Source organism: Pyxicephalus adspersus, chromosome 7 (assembly GCF_032062135.1).
Source record: "Pyxicephalus adspersus chromosome 7, UCB_Pads_2.0, whole genome shotgun sequence".
Lineage (NCBI taxonomy): Eukaryota > Metazoa > Chordata > Amphibia > Anura > Pyxicephalidae > Pyxicephalus > Pyxicephalus adspersus.
Genome location: NC_092864.1, coordinates 33,235,593 through 33,257,181, shown reverse-complemented (window position 1 = coordinate 33,257,181; position 21,589 = coordinate 33,235,593). Strand labels below are relative to the sequence as shown.

Genomic DNA, 21,589 nt, shown 5'->3' with positions numbered 1-21,589 from the left:
AATCCTGAGGGAAAGGCAATACCTGCAAGTGTTATGTAGCTGCAGCAGAGCAAAAGTTCCTGCCAGATAGGGCTGTGATTTGTGGCAAAGCTGTGCCAGTCGGTGCAGACAGAAATACAACACTGGACTCAGCTTAGGCCATGATGAGTGAAGGCAACGTGTAGGCATGGGAGAGCATGTGACTTGCAGCAACGTTGCTTAGTGATTGGCTGATCAGTCACCTTCAGCCATGTGTATACACTTAGTGGCCAGCGGCTTCCACAGGTCCTCTTTAATTCACTTTTGGTGGTCAGATGAGCAGCAAAGGGGGAAGAAAAGGTAAGTATATGAAAATGGCAGCTAAGTGAACGTTACTTTAAAAACAACCCCAGCCCCCTACTTGGTCTCCCAACCTAACTTGAAAAAGAACTTCCTGGAACCCGGTTACCGCTACCTAGCAACGGAGGCGTACTGCATTGTTTACATCTTCATGCCCTAAATCTACTCTGGCACCGGCTTTTGTAGTACAGCCCTATTCAGGTCTATGGTAAATCATTGTATAGGTGTTGTTTAATAATTCTTATTGATTGCTGACTAAGTGTTTTCTAGGCTATGTACACACATTAGGTGATTTTTGCCCGACACGAGCAGTCAGGTGACAATCTGACTTGTGTATAGAGGTTAATGGATCTGTCCTGATGGATCCATGAACTACAGGCAATGAATGACCGCAATACAAGTGAAGGGAGGAGAGCTCTTCCCTTTTCATAGAACACAATGGTGCTGTCTTTTGTCGCTGGAAATGATCAAGGAAGATCATTTCCAATGACAGCTCTTGAACGTGTGTACGTAGACTTTTAGTTCCTTGTACTGTTGACCAAACACAAACAAGAGCATTCTCTGGTCACCGGAAGCAATGCAGGGGGATTTAGTTCCAGTAATTAGGTCATTTCCAAAGTTTGTCTAGAAATATTTTGCTGAAAATAGGAAATAAATCAGAAAAAACAAAGGAACACTGAACTTTTAATGGTGAAAGCTGTAATGTATTTAACCTGTTTTGCTTCTTTCTTCACATTTAATGCAGATGTTCTATAAATATCAAACATCTGCATGTGATCTCTTGAAAGTCATTTATAGATGAATGAATTCTTTATAGAAACATTCACTGTCTTGCTCTTGTCCAGAAGTTCAAAATACTTACAGTACAGATTGTATGGTTTCATCCTACAAATGTTCCTCCCCATACAAAACAAATCCCTATTTCTGATTTACAGGTCATTGGTATTTTCTGCGTAGGTTTGGGAGGAGATCTGAAGAGGCAACTTGGATGTCCCGCAACCCTGCGTCCATTCATCATCGCTGTTCTGTGACATTGAATCAAGTGCAGGGATAGCTAGAGGCCCCAGAGAGCGATCAATCCCCCCACTGATCAATATTTACACCAAGGGATAATATTGATCTTTCTCAGTTCATCTATAGTTACATTTTTAGAAATATTCTGTAAATGAAACAAAAGAGAAATTGATGGGGCTTCTTTTTGTAAAATACAGCAAACCCTTATACTATGGGTAATGATTTTGCCTCGGTTGGTCTATTCCAGCTCTTTTCCATCTTTTAGAGCTTAGACAGAATGAAAGGGAACTATCTCACGTGTTACTCAACAGTCTAAATAAAGAGCCCGTGCCATTGACTTTCACCACTCACCCCCGAGATGGTTGAGGTACGTCATGGAAATCCATCTAGGTTTCCTCGGGGCATGGAGAGCTCAATAGGACAGACGGGTACTGACACACAGATAAGATACAGATAGCAAACTGAGAGGCTGGAGACAGACAGAATATCCAGAAGGGTACTCAGGACAACTTTAGGTTTAGGGAATAAGGCAAAGGATGAATATACTGAGCTGAAGATGGCAGAGTAGGTGTAGGCCAAGTATGACCATCTCCTAACTTGTGTTAGCTTATCACCAAGCAATCATTCCAGTTCAACTAGGGAGGAACAGAGAGGGAATTGGGTAACTTTTAAGGTCAGTTGATCTGGGATTTCCATTGTCTGCTGATTGCAAGCAATATGTCTTACACCCTCACTTGGCTCCAGGTCAGGTGAAAAAGTCCACCTGTGCTATGTGGACATTGTTGGAAAGGTCAAAATTCTGCTTTAGCTTCTTAGCTTTGAGTTTAAAAAGCTGACCCTTTAACAAGACTTCACACAAACCATATACAGTATTCCAAAAAAAAAGATAAAAAGATTTACATAGTTTAAATTTAGGGGACATTATATAGTCAAAGAAAGATGAAAACTATACAAGAAAGTGATGAAAGTGAAGGAAAGGAGGGAGCCACCAATGAACTGACCAGAAAAGAAAACTGTAACCGAAACATTAGAGATTCGGTTGGGCATGAGGACTTTGAAGAGTTTGTGCTGAACTTTGAGGATTATGACCTTTGGGAATCTATCAAGAACCATCTCACCCAGCCTGATGGAGACAGCATTGGTGAGTAGAGGATGGTATTTTGTTATGCTGAAAATAATGGTGATAGGAACATTTCATGTAGACCTGTCACAGGAGATAAAGACGGGGAGTTATTGCTGGATTCCTTCTTAAAATGCAGTGTTGAGCTTGGTGCTTCTATATCACCATCATGGCATGAGTGTGCAGTAAATGAACTTCAAAGAAAAGTGCTTTCTATATATTTGTTTCTGGTCAGTGACTACCTTTTTGTTCATGACAGGTGTACAAACAGAACATATCGGGTTAGGAAATAGCTGTCACAACTGACATGTTTTTAAGAAAAAATCTGAGGCCATCATCTTTTCTTTCTTTTCATTTTTCCTACTTCATAATTGTTCTAGGTGGTTGACTTACCAAGTAATTTAACAGAATAAAGGGTGATATTGTGGCAGAAGATAATAAGAGAGAAGATAATAAAGATGCCACTATATTACCAAATTTGGGGAATTTCGGGAAGGTTTCCCATTGAAAAGTTACTGTGTGGAGGTGGCAAGTCTCTTATAGTGAAAATGTCAGACTTGCCAATATGACCCACTATATAAAGTGCAGAAAACACATGGAGTTTCTAAATTATAGGTCCAGCATTTAAAAAAAATATATATTTTCATGACTTCGTTAGGTTTTACTGAGTGTAGAGTCATTTTTACCTTATATATTGGGAAGTCATGAAAGGTCTGTACTTACAGCATAATATGTTTAATGAGCAAACATGCCATTTGACTTAAGAAACAGGAAAACCCTGACCTGTGTGAAAAACAAAAATAGCCATAACTATATTTCCCGGAATATTAGTCATGGTTCAAAAAAGCATAGTTGATTATAGTTGATGAATATAAATGCACCAGCATGAATCGAAGGCAAAAAACGCCGTAGCATCAGTGGGTTGAAAAGTGCACGAGGCTGGTGAGAGGAAAAATATAACCCAGCACTGGTAGTGGGAAAAACTGCCACCCTTGGTAGTCGTAGGAATAAAAAAGCACATTTGGTGGTCAGTAGCAAAAAGTGTGCCCAGGGGTTGGTAGATAGCTCAAGGAAAAGTAAAACATCATCTATGAGCAGTCAAAAGAAAATGCTACAGTGTTTGTGGTCATTAGAAGAAAAATGCACCAGGTTTTGTGGTCGGTAGGAGAAAATATGCCCAGGCAATGGTGGCCGGTATGGGGAAAAACACACCAACATCTATGCTCAGTAGGAGGAAAATGTCCCCATTACACCGGGCACCTAGATAAATATTCTTTAGCATTAGGAGTCAGTAGGAGGAAAAGTGTTGTAAAGAATCCTTAGACAGTTTGGTGGACATGCTCCCAATATTTTGACAGCTTGGAACAAAGTTGTGGGATTCTGTGCCAATTCTGCATTTTGTGGGACACAGGTTATTTGAGGGGCATAAACAACTATGTGCAAGGCAGATGTATATGTTTGGAGTAGAGTGCGGGAGATTCTGGTCTTCCTAGCTGACAAAGACCCTCGTATGGAAATCTTCTTTTCATCTCAGTGCAGTTATGGAATGCTCTAAGTCTAGAAGTTAGTTTTCAACCTTTAAAATACATGAAAATAAAACATAGGCTAGAGCAACTTTTCTCAACTAGGCTTCTGTGGAGCCCTAGGTTTCCTCCAGTTTGCTAGGAGTTTCTTAAGCAGTTGCTGATTGAACTTTTGTTGGATGGATTCCTGCCTAGTTTAAGTTAATCACCACTTTGCATAGCAGTGCTATAGTGCTAAAGATCTTTTTAGCTATCTGTATGTGTGATATTATAATCCAACACTTGGTTCACCATCAAGATGAGTGTCCTTCTTTTCACTGACAATTATTATTTTGCTCATTAGAATAATATATTTTACAGTGGTTTCCAGGACCTGCAAATTATTTCAAGTGTTCCTCTGGGGTAAAAAGGTTGAGACACACTGAATTAGAAATCGCAGCATCTTGCCTCTCCATTATCCTGCTCCTTTACATATTCCTCTACAAGCTCATACTTTATAAGCACATTTTGATTGCCATCACTGAATACAAAATAGCTTCCTTGTTGCCGAGATGTCATTGGTTGTTAGGGTATCCCCAATATATTGACATGGTCCAGAAAATGGCTGCTCCAATAAACATTCTGTACACAATGGAGCAACACCAGGACCAAAACAAAAAGTAATAATAAATAATTGAAAAATACAATAATAATAGCCAACAAGGATATTTTGTAGTCTTGAGGTTACATGACTCAAGGGATCCCATAAATTAGACTCAGTGGCAGCGGCAGCTCTTCCCAAAAAATCAATCATGGTTAAAGCAGATCAATTTTAACGTGCATATAGAGCCTTTTTAATTGTGGTTGGAGAAGTGAAGTGTTGAAACCTCTGCTGGATTATTTTTGCTTTTCTGTATCTTGCTGAATGTAACAACAGAATGTAAAAAGAAATCTTCCTAAACTAAGGAAAATTTTCATTTTACAAAGTTGGCTCCGGAACTTTTATCACCTTTGGAAGAGTTTTCCTAACCCGATTGTACAAACAATGATAGGCAATCTAAAATATTTATATTCCAAAAACAAAAAGAAATCACTGTGGGTTTGGTGGTTGTTTTACGTGTATCTATATTTAGCAAAGGGGTATTTATTTTTATAAGTAACTTCACAGTCCATTAAGCTACACCTTTGTTATAACTGATCCACACTGATACAAAGTGAAATCTGATTTGCTTGTCCCCCTGGCTAGATAAGCTGGGTAGGCTTTATATCTGATCTCTATGGGTTATTTATAACTAGATTTATTTTGGATATCTGTTTTGTGTAGTTTTGAACCTGGAGGAACCACCAGCATTGCGCAGACAGCTGGTAACAAAGTGTCGGGGGAGCAGGAAAGATGCCGCAGTTGTTTCACCACAGATGAATTGGAATAAGAAAAAAACTGAAAAGAAAGGACCCCATGAGGTAATATTGCATTACTTGTGATTGTGTATTTTATCCACAATGGTAACATTGATGGAGTTACAACACAAGATTTCCCAGTTTTACTAGCAGTACATTGCTGGACTCTCTGCCCAATATGGTTCTAAATCAAAAATCAGAGGTCCAGTTTCATACATTTTCATACAAATGGAAGCTTAGAAACTCCTGATCTGTAAAAGCACCAACAAGCTACATTTATCATAGCAATAAATAGAGCAGGCTTGCCTGGTGATACTATGGTCCGCTTTACTGCTTACTTGAAAAGTCATCACAAGCAGAAGAAGAATCTTCATCCATATTGGTGACATTGATGGGGACACATTACAAGGCTCCCCAGTCCTACTAGTAGTTGCATGCACAATATCCTGTCCAGTTTGGTTATACTTCAGCAGTCCAGTTGCTTACATATGGAAGCTTAGGTTCTCCGGATCTGTAAGAGCACCAGTGCACTACATATATCATGGCAAGGCAGCCTTGCCTGGCACTACCATGATCCTCCTGAGTGTGCTTACATATAAAAAGCCCAGATCTGCAAAGATGTGTATGAACATTCATCACAAGCAGAGGAAGGATAAACTATTCAACTATATTGGTGACATTGATGGGGACACAATACAAAGTTATCCATCCCTACTAGAGGTGGCATGCAGACACCCTGCCAATTATAGTTCTAATTCAACAATCAGTGGTCCAGTTGCATGCATTTGCATACATTTGGTTTGCTGGATCAGCCAGCTTTACTAATGAGAGCGTATCCTCTCCAGCCTTGGAGAGCTTTATTAAATCAGGCCCAGTATGTGAACAGGTCTGTCACAGAGCTTATCTAGAGACAGAAGTGTTGCAGGTAAATATATCCTTAAAGAAAGTGCTAATGACAGGGTGGGAGGAAAAAAGATAAGAACAATAAAAGTAATCTGCTGCTGAGGGTCTGTTTCTACTAGAGCATCGTGTTAACGCATGTGTTTTTATAAAGAAGCGCAAGTGTTAATGCGATGTACAAGACATGTATTAGTGAATCGTCTACAGAACACCTACATACAAGGGAGCCATGTTTAAATTTTCTTTTGCCGTTTTGTTAAGGAAAATCTGAGCTGCTTGCAGATTGAATTACAAAGGTCATTTTAAAGTGTGTATGTATCCTGATAATAAATGTCTTTTTGCTCCCCATTTTTGAGAATATACCATTGAAAAGTGTTGGTATATCTCTTTTCAAAATAACCCATTGATCCTGAAAAAAATGTTTATCAACACATTGCACCACATAACTCTGATGGTTAACATTTTGTGCGCTGTGCTAAATACATGTGGATTGTAAGTTTTATTCAAAATGAAATGCACTGCAGATCAATTGAGACTGATACTTCTGAGTGTTATATAATGAGCTGTACAATGCATATCACACATTATCACCTTATCACACCTCCCTGGACTCAATTGTTTTTTCACTAAATTAATCCTGCAGTTTGGAATTTGGGGACTGGCCATGAAAGTGCTAGTCAATTATCAGGAAGTATCAGCAGTAACATATTTTCTGAAATCTTATGAACTTTGTGTGCTCTCTGCTTGTTCTGCACAGCTATCAGTTAGTAGTGTTATCAGACCCGTGCAGTTCTGTGTGGATTCCCTATAAGTTATGCAAAAGAGGAGAAGGAAAGGTTTTTTGTATTCCTGGCCTAGGGTGACTACATTATTTTTTACAAATATAGTACAGTGAGTAAGTGTTGTCACCCCAAAAAAGAACTAAAATATGAGAAAAAATAATGCAGCCACATTATCTAAAGACTTGTAAGCTGCATTATATTTAATTTTGTTCTTGGATTCAGATATGCTTTAAAGCTGTAATTCCAAAATTGGGTGTCAATTCTGCAAATGTTTTATCTAACCTGTGTTACTTGCTTGAACTTTTCTGAGGTCCACAAGAGCATTTCTCTGGTAATTGCCCTGTACAGTCTGGCTAGGGTGGCTCTATCAATTCTTACCATGAGTAATATGTTTGCCATAGTTGCTCACAGCTGCTCTGCTTTCTATTTAATGTCCTTGTAGGTGTTTGTGGAGCTAAATGAGCTGGTGTGAGATGGGGTGCAGGAGATGCAGTGGAAGGAGACAGCTCGCTGGATAAAATTTGAAGAAGATGTTGAGCAAGAGACATCTCGATGGGGCAAACCTCACGTAGCCTCTCTGTCCTTCCGTAGCTTGCTGGAACTCAGGAAAACAATCGCACACGGTGGGTTTTATAGAATCTCTGATACTAATTCTGTTCTCAGGGGGTGGCCCAAAAGAAGTTGCTTTGAGCCTGTTGTACTTTGATTGGAAAATCTTTAAAAATAAAGTTTTAGCTCAAATTAGTTTAATAACAGATTTTGTAAGTCATAATTTTTTCTTCAAAAAGCAACATAGAGATACTGATCCCTGCCAGCATGCTACAGGCAAGGTCCCTTGCTCAGCAGGGGTCATTTGAATAATTATAGTTATATAGGGTGAGAGCTCCAACTCCTTCTCTTGCACTGCCCATATATTGGATACCGCAATACTCAAAGCAGCAATGCCTTCAAGGATACAAGTTCTGCTCCAGGACCAAAAAACTAAAATCTACAGTAGGCTGCAGCAAGCCTTTGGTCACAGTCACCTGATGCTATAACGTCTGTAGAGGAGAGTATACATCACATGTAAAGGGCTGTGGGGCATTTGGGTCCACATTACATATTCATTGACCAGTATAAATCTGCCTTCCAGCCTCTCCTTCACTCTTACACGGTTGTACAGGCTTCTCTCCTGGACTGGAATTGATTGCTTTGATTTCACTGCACACTGTAAACTTCTCTCCATGTGCATTAGAAACTGCATCAAGTTAGACAGAGCCCACCTTGTTTCCTGATTGCAGGATGCCCAGTTTCATCTAGCTCTTTCTTCCTTAGCATGACTGACATCAGCAAACCCCCTACACTTATTGGATTTTAGCTCTTTCAATCAATCTTTCAATCAGCACCACATGTAGCTGTTACCCTGGGCAATCTGCATGAAATTGCAGTCTGGCTAGGATTCTCCCTCTACCCCTCCAGTCTGATATTCGTGTGTGTTATCAAAAAGATGTACAGGTGTGCAAAAGAATAAACTTCAGGTTTAAGTTGATCAATTTTTTTGTAACAATTATTTATCTTTGAAATTATTTCTTTGTACAGGAGCCGTCCTTCTAGACCTGGACCAGACTACTATGCTGGGAATAGCTCAGATGATTGTGGAAACAATGGTCATTTCTGATCAGATCAGAGTCATTGACCGTTCTAATGTTCTGCGCTCACTTCTGCTAAAGCACAGGTAATGTGTACATTCCATCACTGAATGGAGCAAAAAAAGGCTCAGCCAGGCTAAATGTTTGTTTGTTTTTCAATGCTTTATGATATACAGATACCGGAAATGGGCAATTTATTAAAGCTCTCTAAGACTGGAGAAGATAGACTATCATGGGAGAACCTAGGTGAGAACCAGATTTGCTGGATCACCCAAATTCTCCCATGATACTCTATCATCTCCAATCTTGGAGAGTTTTAATAAATCAGGGCCATTGTATTAGCTGGAGATTTAATATTTGTTCAAGTGGGAAGCCTCACTTGCACTGATTGTAAGAGAACACAGTGGAGTGGAAACTAGTTTAGGTTGTGGCTTTGAGTGCTGGTAAAAAAAATTTGAAGGTCAATGATGATAGCTTGGTGTGGGATGTCAGTTGATCATGGACCTGGCCAACTTTAGATTAACACAATCTTGGAAGATAATTAGAGACTTAAGCTGCGTACACACTTGCAATTTTTGTCGTTGGAAAGGATCTTTCACGATCCTTTCCAACGACAAGGGACTGCACGATGCATGAACGGTGCTGTACATACAGCACCGTTCTTGCTCTATGGAGAGGGGAGGGGGAGAGCGACGGAGCGGCACCCTGCTGCGCGCTCCCCCCTTCCCTTGCATTAGAATCGGTCGTCGTCCATCGTCCGTGGATCCGCCAGGACGGTCGTTCGGACGATGGACGACACCGACTGTACACACGGCAGATTTTCGCCCGATATCTGGCCGATGCCGTTTATCGGGCGATAAAAATCTGACGTGTGTACGGGGCCTAATACTTTTTGGAAAGAATACGTGCTTTACCTTTTTTTATATACTTACATTTTCTCTCTTTGTCAGTCACCCCAATGATGGAAGAGAGTCCCATCATCCTCGGAGTAGCACCACATCTGGAGTTGGAAACCATGTCACAACCAACAGCCCTCAGAAAGAGAGCAATGCCAACAATACTCACACTGATGCAGACAACAAGCAGGTAATCAAAGGCCGCAAGTTGAGAACCATTATCTTGGTTTTACCAGTTGTCTAAACATCTGTTTATAATTCAACCAATCTAATCTAGAATGGTGTGAATGGAGGACACAACCTGTGATGTAGAAAAGAATACACTGAATAGAAAATAGTGACTCCAGTTTGGCAACTTTTTTCACATGAAAGACCCTATAAGGCACTATGTGTAGAAGCAGGAGTTTTGCCTCACCAAAAAATTCAGAAGATTGCAAAGTTGCAAGTAATTATAAGTGTTATGAGGTGGGCTCTCATGTTAGGTTTTTCTGCAATCCAATCTTATGCCTATCATCACTGTTTCCAAATTGTTTTATCACTTTTGGGTCCAATATTTTTGTAAATCAGTTGGCACATTAGGCCTTGAAGGGGGGCATTAGAACTCCAAAAAACAATGGTTTATTTCTTCGATTTGTAGGGTAAAATGTTCTTTGTACTCCTTGAGCAACCTGATTTATTCCTCCACTGCATATTACAATTTGAAGAATAGGAATTAAAATATTGGTTAATGTATGATGAATAAAAAAGTCTTGGAGTTATGTGAAATGAATAAACCCCTATAGCTGCGTGAGAATTAGACAAAGGGTTGTAAAGCATTATCCTGACCATTGAAGTTTGCCGGAGGTATAAGTACAATCCAATCCTTCCACTATATCTTGACTTAGCTGTAATCCCACACAGGAATGTCTGGTTTGTTTAGACAGTGAGGGAGGGGGAAGAACAGATAATCTTTGGGATGTTTTATCTGATGATTGACAGCAAATAGTAGTCAAAGGTATCCCACTTGTCCAACTGCTTTGGTTGACCAGAACCTTTAGATGAGCAGGAGACTGCTTTATATAGATTGTCACCATGGTGACATGGGATACACTTTTGAATGTCGGAAGAATATAGTTATGTTTCAAAATGTGCAGGAACATAGATATGAGATTACAATCAATATAAGATTGTAAGATAGTCTGGGCAGGGTCCTCTCCTCCTCCTGTGTCACTAGCTGTATCTGTCTGTCATTTGCAACCCCTATTTAATGTACAGAGCTGCGTAATGTGTTGGCGCTGTATTACTACTGTTTATTATTATTATTATTATTATTATTATTATTATTAATATTAGGAATATTAATAATAATAGTTGAACTGGTAATCCATCAAAATGTCTTCTTGTTCTTTGCTGTGTCATGGTGTAGAAAACATTGAATGGTCCAGACGGTCATCGTATAAAGCACTGGAAGCTGATGGAGAAGATTCCGGAGAATGCAGAGGCTACTGTTGTGCTTGTTGGTTAGTAGATCAAAAGATTGTTTTATTAAAAAAGTTATGTTCTGTGTTATCCAGGAAAAAAATACAGGGAGAAAAGGCAACAATTATTATCAAAGTGATATTTTTAGGGGCTAACTGAAAAAGGCCAGTGGTGTAACTAGGATTGGTGTCGACCAGTGCAGCAACTTCCCTCCAAAACCATAAACCCCCTCTGTCAAGAATGTTTTTCAGCCCAGGTGAAACCAAGGTACAATGAAAACAAAAGTTCATTACACCCATGTTCCCTCTCCAATAAAATATTCTTACCTACTGGATTCCTATTTACTGTTGGGGGTATCGCCATCTTCTTTTTTCTCCTCTTCCTGCTATAGATTTTCAGATATCTTGTTGGCCAGGAGGAAGCAACTCCTGCACAAGCATGCAAGAGTTTGTTCTGTTCCAGCAGCCACAGGGGAAGCCAGGATGCCCCAGGTATCCGTGTATTGTATGCTAAGCTACACATGCTCATACGCATACCCAGCATTTTTTTACAGAAGAAGAGAGCGACCAGGCAGGTAAGTTTGTTTTATTGCAGAAAGGCCTGTCCCTTTCTACAATGAATACCTGCCTGATCTTTAGTTCCACTTAAGGTGTGTGCAGTTGGGAATGAAGCAACTACTTGGCTGCTGAACATATCCTTGTGTTGGTGGTCATTGATACAGTGCATCTTAAAAAAAGTTTTAATGTTGTCCTATGTACACTGCAGGATGTGTGGAGTTCCTGGCTAACCCTGCCATGGCCTTTGTCCGACTCAGCGAAGCTGTCCGGCTGGAATCTGTCCTGGAGGTTCCCATCCCTGTTCGATTTCTCTTTGTCTTGCTTGGACCCACCCAATCTAACATGGATTACCATGAGATTGGGCGTTCAATCTCTACACTTATGTCAGATAACGTAAGTTCTTCTAGCCTTGGCAGAGTCACTTTATGTATGCTGTCATGTGTGTCGATCTAAAAGCATCTATGTCCATCCTCCATTTGAGGTACAGTTCCAAAAACAAACCTGGAAGTGGTTGTGAATAAGGTGGGCAAATAGGCGGAAAGGTAGAAAATAATGTAAGCAAGACACATAGCTGTCATTTGAAACAAACATCTTGCTGTACAGGAAGATGTTAGGAAAGAGAGGATCTGCCTTTGTCTGTGTTTATGGTTAAGTAGTTGCAAGTGTCACCACAGCTTCACCTGATGAAGTGGTCAGTTGATTCTGCAATGTGTTGGAAGTTCAGTGCTTATTATAACAAACTAAATAAAACAAATAATAAAAAAAAGAAAAAAGAATTTCAAACAGTTAAAATTGTTGTATCCCCTCCTATTGTGTGTAAATTCCCCCACCTACTAGATTGTTAGGTCCTCAGGGCAGGGTCCTCTCCTCTTGTATCACTGTCTGCATTAGTCTGTCATTTGCAACCCCTATTTAATGTACAGCGCTGCGTAATATGTTGGCGCTATATAAATCCTGTTTATTAATATTAATATTATTATTAATAATCTTAATCCTCTTACATTCATGCACAATAAAGCAATATTGGCAACTAAACAGGCCTAGTCAAGTGTTAGGAGATCAGAAAACCATGGCTCACCCTAAGGCTTTGTTCAGACTGGCCATGGGGTTGGTACCTAGCCACCTCGGGGGAGTAGCTTTTCCTGGCATCAGCTCATAGATAATAATGGGTACAGTAGCGCTCACTGCCTCCAGATGTCAAACCTGCAGACAATGGTTTCTTAAAACAAGCGCTATGGTACAAGTGATCAAGTGGCTGTCGTACGGAAGGTCTGAGGTCAAGGTAGGTCTGAACCTGCCCTTAACTCTGGACACAAAATTGTTAAATACAGTCTTTTTCTCAGTAGTATGCAAACCCAGATTTCACCTTATAAAAGTAAGAGTGATTGCTTCACTGTGCTGTACAGACAGTTAGGCTGGGGAAGAAATGGCAAGATGTTGCTGGAAGTCCTCCAGCCAGGGAATAGGTCAGGCTATATCTGACTCTGCATGGCTCAAAACGCACAATGTGAGTAGATCACAGTATGCAGAGAAATTAAAGTAAGCAATTTCGGTACAGCAGGGGAGCCAGTACAACTGTACAAAAAAAAGTCAGTCTGGAGTTCGGCTTTAAAAACTCACTCCCTTTTAATGGCTCTTTTCTACTTTTCTGGTACATTTCTGAAAAATCTTAATAATAAACTATGGAGCTACTGAGCTGAATAACTTTACTGTGATGAACAGTATCAGAAACAATACCTTCCCTGTAATAAAATGATCTATCATACCGACTATAATATTATTTCACCAAATGCTGGGGGAGCTTTACAAGGCTATAAATTATCAGCGAGAACAGTGAAATTACTGCCTCGTGCAAAGAAGCGCATTAAGTGATCACGCTGCAGACTTGTTACGGGAAAGTTAATTTTATATTATTAACAGTCTAAATTGATAGCAAAAAGAGAATGTGGCTAAATGGAGGGAATCATGTCCTGAGCTACCTGGTGGAATATGGGAAGTCAGGACTTTGAGAGCAGTGACACCATGTGATCAATATTCCCTGCTGGCATTTATTTTCTTTCATTTAATTGGTTTAATTACAGTTATTTTAGCAGCACAGGAAATCTATATGCTTTCACAAAATTGTTAGGACTACCAGTAATTATGAGGTGATTATAAGGCTCCGGGGAATGATATAGTACTGTGGGAATGAGCTCAGTAATGGCTACCATATTGTGATGGTGTACCGGAATAGGTTCTTAGCATTGAGGCTTTTCTTAGCTTAAAGGATCATTTATATGTCGACACCAATTACAGCAGCAATGTCTGAGGAGTATACAACCATTTCAATTGATAATAGGTAATTACTGTCCAATATTTCTAACATGCACACTAAGGTCAATGTCATGCAAAAGCTGATTAGCCCAAAATAATGCATTTAGGTTTTGAGTGAAAATTGGACCAACCACAGAAATACATACTAACATGGGGTACTCAGATCTGCCCTCCAGCCTTTTCTAAAGTCTTACACAGTTGTGCTGGCTCCTCTCCTGTACTAAAATTGCTTACTTTGATTTGCTAAATACTGGGAGCTTCTTAAAATATACATGAAAATCATATGGAGCCCAACTCATTTCCTGAATAATGCACATCCGACATCATCAGGTCCTTTTTTATATCCCTTGTTCCTGACCCGCTCCTTTTACATATTGGCCCTGAAAAGATTGACTATCATAGGAGAACCTGGGTGGTCCAGTAAACCTTGAATATATCTGGTCCAAGATTTCAGAAATTTGCCATCTAATAGCAAATTATGTTTAAGAAATCCATTCCAGGTTTGTTAGATCACCCAGGTACTCCCATGGAAGTCTATCTTCTCCAGTCTTGGAGGATTTTTATAAATCAGGCACCATGAATTTCAGTTCTTCTATTCGGGAAGGGTCAACATCATATGTATGTGTTATTCAGGATATCTTACCGATGCCCCCCACTCAGGTAGTTTGACATTTACAAAACCAGCCCACTACTTGCATGAGGTTTGAGAGAAGTAATAAGGCAGGGTAATGTGATGTTCCAGGAATCAATGAACTGAACCTTACTGATCCCTTAGGGTTTAACAAAGAAAAACCTGCAAGGTAGCACAGATAAACCTCTCCTAGGGTCTGAAGAAAGGACATCTAAATGTGGCAGGGAACACAGCGCATGTTTGTTTCTTTGCAGATATTCTATTTTTTAAGATACTTTGAGTAAGTGACAGAGTTGCTATAAGCTGGCTTTTCTATGATATACGCTATGAAACATTGATTCTAACCCATTGATAATGGCTTTCCTATTCCAGGTTTTCCATGAAGCTGCATACATGGCAGCAGAACGTCAAGACCTTCTAAATGCCATCAATGAGTTCCTGGATTGTAGTATGGTGCTTCCTCCATGTGAGGTTCAGGGGAAAGATCTGCTGCGTACTATTGCCACCTTCCAGAAAGACTTACTGAGGAAAAGGAGAGAGCGTGAACAGAGACGCTCTGCGAGGGAAAACACCACGCCCAAAGCAAAAGGTCAGCACACACTTATAATGGGTATTCATAAATATACTAAAATTCAGGTTAGCCATAGCTAACCTGAATTTTGTCTTGAATTTTATACAGAGTTTTAGATATGCTGGAATTATTTTTTGTAATAAAAAATGAACCAATATTAAATATTGTTCCAGTATTAAACTTGATCAGGAACTAATCCTAACATGTACCTTCCAAATACAGTATGTTTTAAAATGTGGGGGGGGGTGACCATTTATTCTCCAGGTCGGATATTCTGTCGTAGAAAGTCTGTTTTTGGTCTGTCTGTACTTGGTACTAAAAATCTCTTACTTGCATGCAGGATTTATGAAAGACACATTCTGCAGTATTACAGTTACAGGCAGGGAAACAACCCACTGTATAGCAGCAGCAGATATTGGTCAGGAGGAGGTCCTCTATGGACCCTCTGGTAAGAGGCCTGGTTTGCAACTGCCACCTCTGTGATCCCTGCTCCTACGCTATTCTTTCTTCAGCTCATCCTTGGCTCTGGACCTCTAAGCAACAGCTATGTTAAGAAATGGGCCAAGAACTGATAGAGCATGTAACCCTTTCCAACTACACCTCATGTTAATGGAATCTGATTATACAATCTTTCTGCAATGTCCTTCAGGTTGACCTAAATTTGCAATAGGAGAACCTATCCAATCTATATATTCACTTTGTATCCAGGCAGTAAGGAGATTGCCAACCAGATGGTGGTCATCTTTAGGAAAGTTTTTTTATTGCTGCTTATGTCTTCTGTGGAGAGAATTGCCCTTCACTTCATGTTCTTTCAGCACATATGGCATGCTTCTTCCTTCTTTTATATAGGATTTATTGTTTCCTAATATTTTGAGCTGGGACAATGAGTTTGAAGCTGAATTCCAGACAGATACTATATAAAAACAAGTATTGCACTCCTGTATGCATTAGTACAAGGTTTATAAAAGAATGCCTGTCTGTGTTACCGAAAACTCCAAAATGATTTTGCATTGACCTCAGGTCTTCTTTCAAAAACCTTGGTGTTATCTTTTTTCCAGACAAAGAGACAGATGTAACAAAGCCAGGGGATGATGAGGAAGAGGAGGATGATGATGATCAGGAAAGCGATATAGACCCACTGGAGCGTTCAGGATTTTTGTTTGGGGGCCTGGTGCATGACATTCGGAGGCGGTATGTGAAGTACTGGAGCGACATTAAGGATGGTCTTAACAGCCAATGTCTCGCGGCTGCTCTCTTCATCTACTTTGCAGCTCTATCCCCTGCTATTACCTTCGGTGGTCTTCTAGGTATACTTTACACATACCTATAAGCAGGATTTAAAGCTTGCATTATGAATATGAGGGGGATTACAATATATTGTTCTCTTTTAGGCCTTGATGTTTCTTTTGTACTGTTGCAGCCATTGCTGTGACATCACATGCATAGCCTTTATGTCACTGCATAGATGAAAACTGTAGCAGACAGTAGGGGGAATACTTTATCATTGCAGTTAAACCTTCTAATTATTTTTTATGTAAAAGTAATTAGGAAGAACATAATCTTTTTTGGCATTCTCAGGAGAGAAAACACAAGGACTGATGGGGGTGTCGGAGCTTATTGTCTCTACCTCGGTGTTGGGCGTCCTCTTCGCTCTCCTGGCGGCTCAGCCTCTGCTAATCATCGGATTTTCTGGTCCACTACTTGTGTTCGAAGAGGCATTTTTTAAGGTTTGAATATACATACACCATAGGTGAAGCTAGCCATTTGTTTAACATTGTTACATTGAGCCATGTTATGTAATTCAGGAAAGATAAGTGAAAGAAGAGATAGAGAATGTGGGAAGGTCCAAAGGTTTAGTGACCCTTGCAAAATTCTAAGTTTACTTCTTGATAATATCTTGATAAGTTGAATTTAGGTTGTTGACTGCATACTTTGTTTCACAAAGCATACCTAAAAACAATTTAATTGAGACTTCAGCTGGAGGTAGCCTCACTTTGTGGCTAAACAATACTCCTTGCAAGACAGTGACAAGGATCAGATGTTTTGCTAAGTGTCAGTTGCTTTTTGAGTTTCTTCTATCCATTGGTTCATCTTGGGCACCATATTGTCCTCTAAGAAAGTGTGACAAATACTTGTATTCAGAGTAGCTAGTAGGTAGTCATATTCAATTAGATCTGTTCCTAAAGTATTGAAGGCATTTTCCAGCTTATCTTCAGTTCTAAAGTGGCCTAGACAAGCTACAATTGTCTTCAACAAACCCAAGCAGACCCAAGACTTGGAAAAATAAGAATCTTCACAGTCATATTCTGAGTCCTTTCTGCTCAAACTTTGTACAATGGGATGTCTTTGACCTAATCAGTTGGCAGAAGCACTTCTCCAAAACATCCAAACTGATTTCTCATGATGTGCATGAAGTACCTATGAATGAAGCTTGAAAACACTAAATACGTGAAACATTTGGCCCCCCATTTGTATATATGATATCAGAGATTTAGATTTCAAGCTTTCTTTGTTATAAATAACAATGTTCTGGTAAAATTGAAAAATTTAAGCACAACAGATAGACCGGTGATGTCACTTGGCTGTTTAAAGCACTTAACAAATGCATTGACCTGTGTAAATAATATTCTAGTCTGTTTCTGATAGCGATGCTGTATAGAAAGTTGCAGCGTGAAATGAGCAATGAAATTGTATATAATATGTGTTCTTAGAAGATGTTTATGCCAACATTCGAGTCCTAAATCTAACCTTTGTGCCAGTTCTGCCAGGTGCAGGAAATCGAGTACCTGACCGGTCGGGTTTGGATTGGCTTCTGGCTGGTCCTGTTTGTCCTGGTCATGGTGGCTGCTGAGGGCAGTTTTTTGGTACGTTACATCTCACCGTTTACCCAGGAGATCTTCGCCTTCCTTATTTCTCTCATCTTCATCAACGAGACCTTCTACAAGCTGTATAGAGTGTGTATTCTTTTTTATTTTATAATCTTTAATATCTGCAACTTTAAGCCCAGCTGAAAAAAATAGCTATATGAAACTATTATTTAAAAGGAACCTATTTAGTAGGCCATCACTGAAGCAATCATGTGATATAAAAGGTGCCTGTCAACAGCCTGACCACACACTCTCTCCAATCTTCTGAATGTGACATGTTTGAGGTCAGGCAGGTAAAAGGCAGCAATTATTTGACTTCAGGTGACCTCTGACCCCCTACACCCTAGATGAAGTGTCAGGCAATGGGAAAACAAACATGAATACAGGTACATAAAGATCATTGATAAGTACGATTGCACTGTTAAACAATTAATGTGGAAATCTAGCTAAAACATTTTTTTGGTGGCACCTGGGATGGAATTCGACAATCGGGTCCCGAACAGAAACCCACATAGCATGTTTTCAGAGTTCATAAGGGTCAGAACTGTCATTCTGGGGTATTTCCCTAAATTTTCTATTTTGTAAAAATGACCAGTTCAGACACTTTCATCTTCAAAAACATTTTTGCTTAATTTATTGTTTAAGAAATAAAAGTTTGAAATCAACCTAATAAATCATCATTATATTTCATCTAAAATACCTAAACTGGTATAATAGCAACATGTTTAAGATGCATATTTCTTCTAGTAGGGTAGGAAATATTCATGCTTACAGTTGACTTATGTTTGCCCTAGGTGTTTGCAGACCACCCATTGCTCAGGACGTACCCTTCAGGTGGTTCTGCAGGTCGAACCTCAGCTGCCCCGGGCCCCAGGATGCAACCGAACACCGCTTTACTCTCCCTTATCCTGATGTCGGGGACTTTCCTCATTGCCTTTTTCTTCCGCAAGTTCAAGAATAGCCGGTTCCTGGGAGGCAAGGTGAGATGTAGGGCCAGTGACAGCACAGCATACAGGACCTCCTCACATGCCAGTAGGTTAAATGTTAGATGACCTCACTTTCTTTTTTTTTTTTTTTTTTTTGCCCAGGCCCGACGAGTGATTGGAGATTTTGGGATTCCAATATCTATTCTAGTGATGGTCCTAATTGATTATACAATAACTGACACCTACACTCAGGTATGTTCTGCAACAAACGTAAAGGCAAAACTAAATCTTACAGCCAAGAAAATGAAAAATCAAAGCAACATTGTCAACCAAAGGAAAAGATTCTAATGGCCGTCTCCTGCAATAGAAGTAAAACCACAACCCTGGTGGCTCCTGTCTCCTGCTTCCCTTCTACTCCAGCACTGTAGCTTTCTTCATTCCCTTTGACATTTTAGAAGGGAGTGGTGGAAGCCAGTATCCCACCCTGACTTTCACTGTGATTCTATCCACTGACCTACTACACCACTACACGTCTCAGTGACATAAAGGGCTGATACAACCATAGTGCAGCAGGAGACACATGTATTGGACACTGCTGAAACTGTTAAAAGAAAATGATGGAGACCCCAGCACAAAAACAAAGAAAAGTTAAATATGTCACACCCCTTAAACTGCCATTAAGCTTTTTATTGATCAATTTACAGGGTTTTTAAATCACTCTTTAAAACAAAGGTCAAAAGCTCCTTGCTTTCATTTTTTCTAGAAACTGAATGTTCCTTCGGGCTTGTCTGTCACCTCTCCTGGAAAACGTGGGTGGTTTATCCATCCCATGGGGACATCCAGCCCATTTCCCCTCTGGATGATGTTTGCATCAGCTATACCGGCTCTTTTGGTGTTTATTCTCATCTTTATGGAGACTCAGATCACTACGTGAGTGGGCTGGCATTAAAAATAGAATTGTATTTTAAAAGTGTTGTGGTTAAACCCATGTAACAATAATGCATAATGTACCTGTTAGTGCATTACATTTGAATGTTTTTTTTCAACACACTTTAGCAGTGTTTCTCAACAAGGATTCCTTGAAACCCTAGAGTTTGTCCAGAGATTTCTGGGGGTTGAGTGAGCAATAGGCAATTTGTGATTCCCAGGTCACATACCACTGACATTGATTACCTTCTTAGCTATCTGTAAGTATGGCATTCTTCTCACTGTCCAGCAATGGAAGAGGCATTCTTCCTATTGACCAGCATAATAATATACTGGGAGCTGTAGATAAAGTAAACATAGCTTAGGTTCCCTAAGACCTGAACGTTGTTTCAAGAGGTTCCAGATAGTAAAATGTCGAGAAACACTGAACTAAAACAATACACCTTCAATGTGCCTGCATTACAGAACACTACAACTTAGGTAATACAGTGTCATGAATGGGGCAAAAATGCAAATGGGCCAAATGGGGCCAAAAAAACGCAAAAATGGGGCATACACTTCACACCTAGTAAATAGGTTCCAAAGCAAACAAATAATTTAACAGAACATCACCAACTGTGTGTTTATCAACAAAGTCATGTGTTCATCAAGTCAGTGAGGACGGAGAGGATGTTATATACGTTATAGGGATGGTGTTACTTTCAGCATTGCATCCACAAATATTGTTGCTGATAATCAAGCAAATAATATTAGCATTGTTTACCCACAAGTTTATAAAGAATCTATGAATTCCCCCTACTTCTTATCCCCTTCCTGTTTCTACCCATTGCATAATATAATATTTCTGATATTTGTTCTTCATTCCATTGTCAGACTGATTGTTAGTCGGAAGGAAAGGTGTCTACAGAAGGGCAGTGGCTTTCACTTGGATTTGCTCCTCATTGGCTCCATGGGTGGACTCTGTGCCCTTTTCGGACTACCTTGGCTAACTGCGACAACGGTGCGCTCAGTCACTCATGTCAATGCCTTGACATTGATGAGTAAAACAGCACCGGGAGAAAGACCACGAATTTCTGAGGTCAAAGAGCAAAGAGTGACGGGAGTGCTGATCTCCATTTTTGTGGGTAAGGACTGAGTGCTGTAGGCATGTGAATGACTCTTTTAGGTGCTGAGAAGTTAAAAAATAATTTCCTTTTTATTATTTTTTATTTTGGAAAATACAATGCGATTTTCTTAAAAACCCAATATAGCAAAAAAAAAAAATGTAATCTGCTAATTATGATTTTGAATTGTTCTGCACCAGTTTTTGAAACAGTGTGTAATGGGTAATTTTCACCTATAGATGCCACTGTTGGATCTGTTCTATAATATAACGTGGAGCTAGAGTGCCTTAATATGCCATGGCAATGCAAACAGTGACACCTAGAGGCTGTGACATGAAACATAGCTGAATTGTTAGTAACAATATCAATAATGCAAAAGTGACAGCCGTCCCTAATGTCTCACATCCCCAAAGGCAAAACTACTGCTGCATTGATTGTTTTACCAGCATTTGCTGCTTTGAGTTATTTATGTCCCGCTGCTTTCATTGACCTTTACTAGCACTTTGATGTGTACTTTTTGAGAAGCGTGTGATATTTATTTGTTATGATGAGTTATTCTATCAATAAAAAACACTCTGCATTAGTGACAAACATAGACTGATAGCTATGGGACATTGCGGTCAACATTAAAAAATGATGCTCTGAAATGCATCCTGGGAATAGAACCAGCCCGCTCAA

General features: G+C 39.7%; 1 protein-coding gene across 1 annotated transcript in view; it reads left to right on the top strand.

The window, feature by feature from the left end:
* The first annotated feature begins 475 nt into the window (after window positions 1-475).
* SLC4A3 (solute carrier family 4 member 3) overlaps window positions 476-21,589 on the top strand; it is a 26,300-nt gene continuing 5,186 nt past the window's right edge. Inside the window, exons 1-16 of the mRNA XM_072418062.1 lie at window positions 476-526; window positions 1,276-2,473; window positions 5,279-5,415; window positions 7,477-7,657; window positions 8,613-8,748; window positions 9,613-9,748; window positions 10,964-11,057; window positions 11,782-11,966; window positions 14,890-15,106; window positions 16,147-16,395; window positions 16,667-16,815; window positions 17,848-18,042; window positions 18,750-18,935; window positions 19,044-19,133; window positions 19,645-19,811; window positions 20,682-20,932. Of these exons, the coding sequence (XP_072274163.1) occupies window positions 7,522-7,657; window positions 8,613-8,748; window positions 9,613-9,748; window positions 10,964-11,057; window positions 11,782-11,966; window positions 14,890-15,106; window positions 16,147-16,395; window positions 16,667-16,815; window positions 17,848-18,042; window positions 18,750-18,935; window positions 19,044-19,133; window positions 19,645-19,811; window positions 20,682-20,932 (2,191 nt within the window). The 5' untranslated portion in view covers window positions 476-526; window positions 1,276-2,473; window positions 5,279-5,415; window positions 7,477-7,521. The remainder of the gene's footprint in view (window positions 527-1,275; window positions 2,474-5,278; window positions 5,416-7,476; window positions 7,658-8,612; window positions 8,749-9,612; window positions 9,749-10,963; window positions 11,058-11,781; window positions 11,967-14,889; window positions 15,107-16,146; window positions 16,396-16,666; window positions 16,816-17,847; window positions 18,043-18,749; window positions 18,936-19,043; window positions 19,134-19,644; window positions 19,812-20,681; window positions 20,933-21,589) is intronic.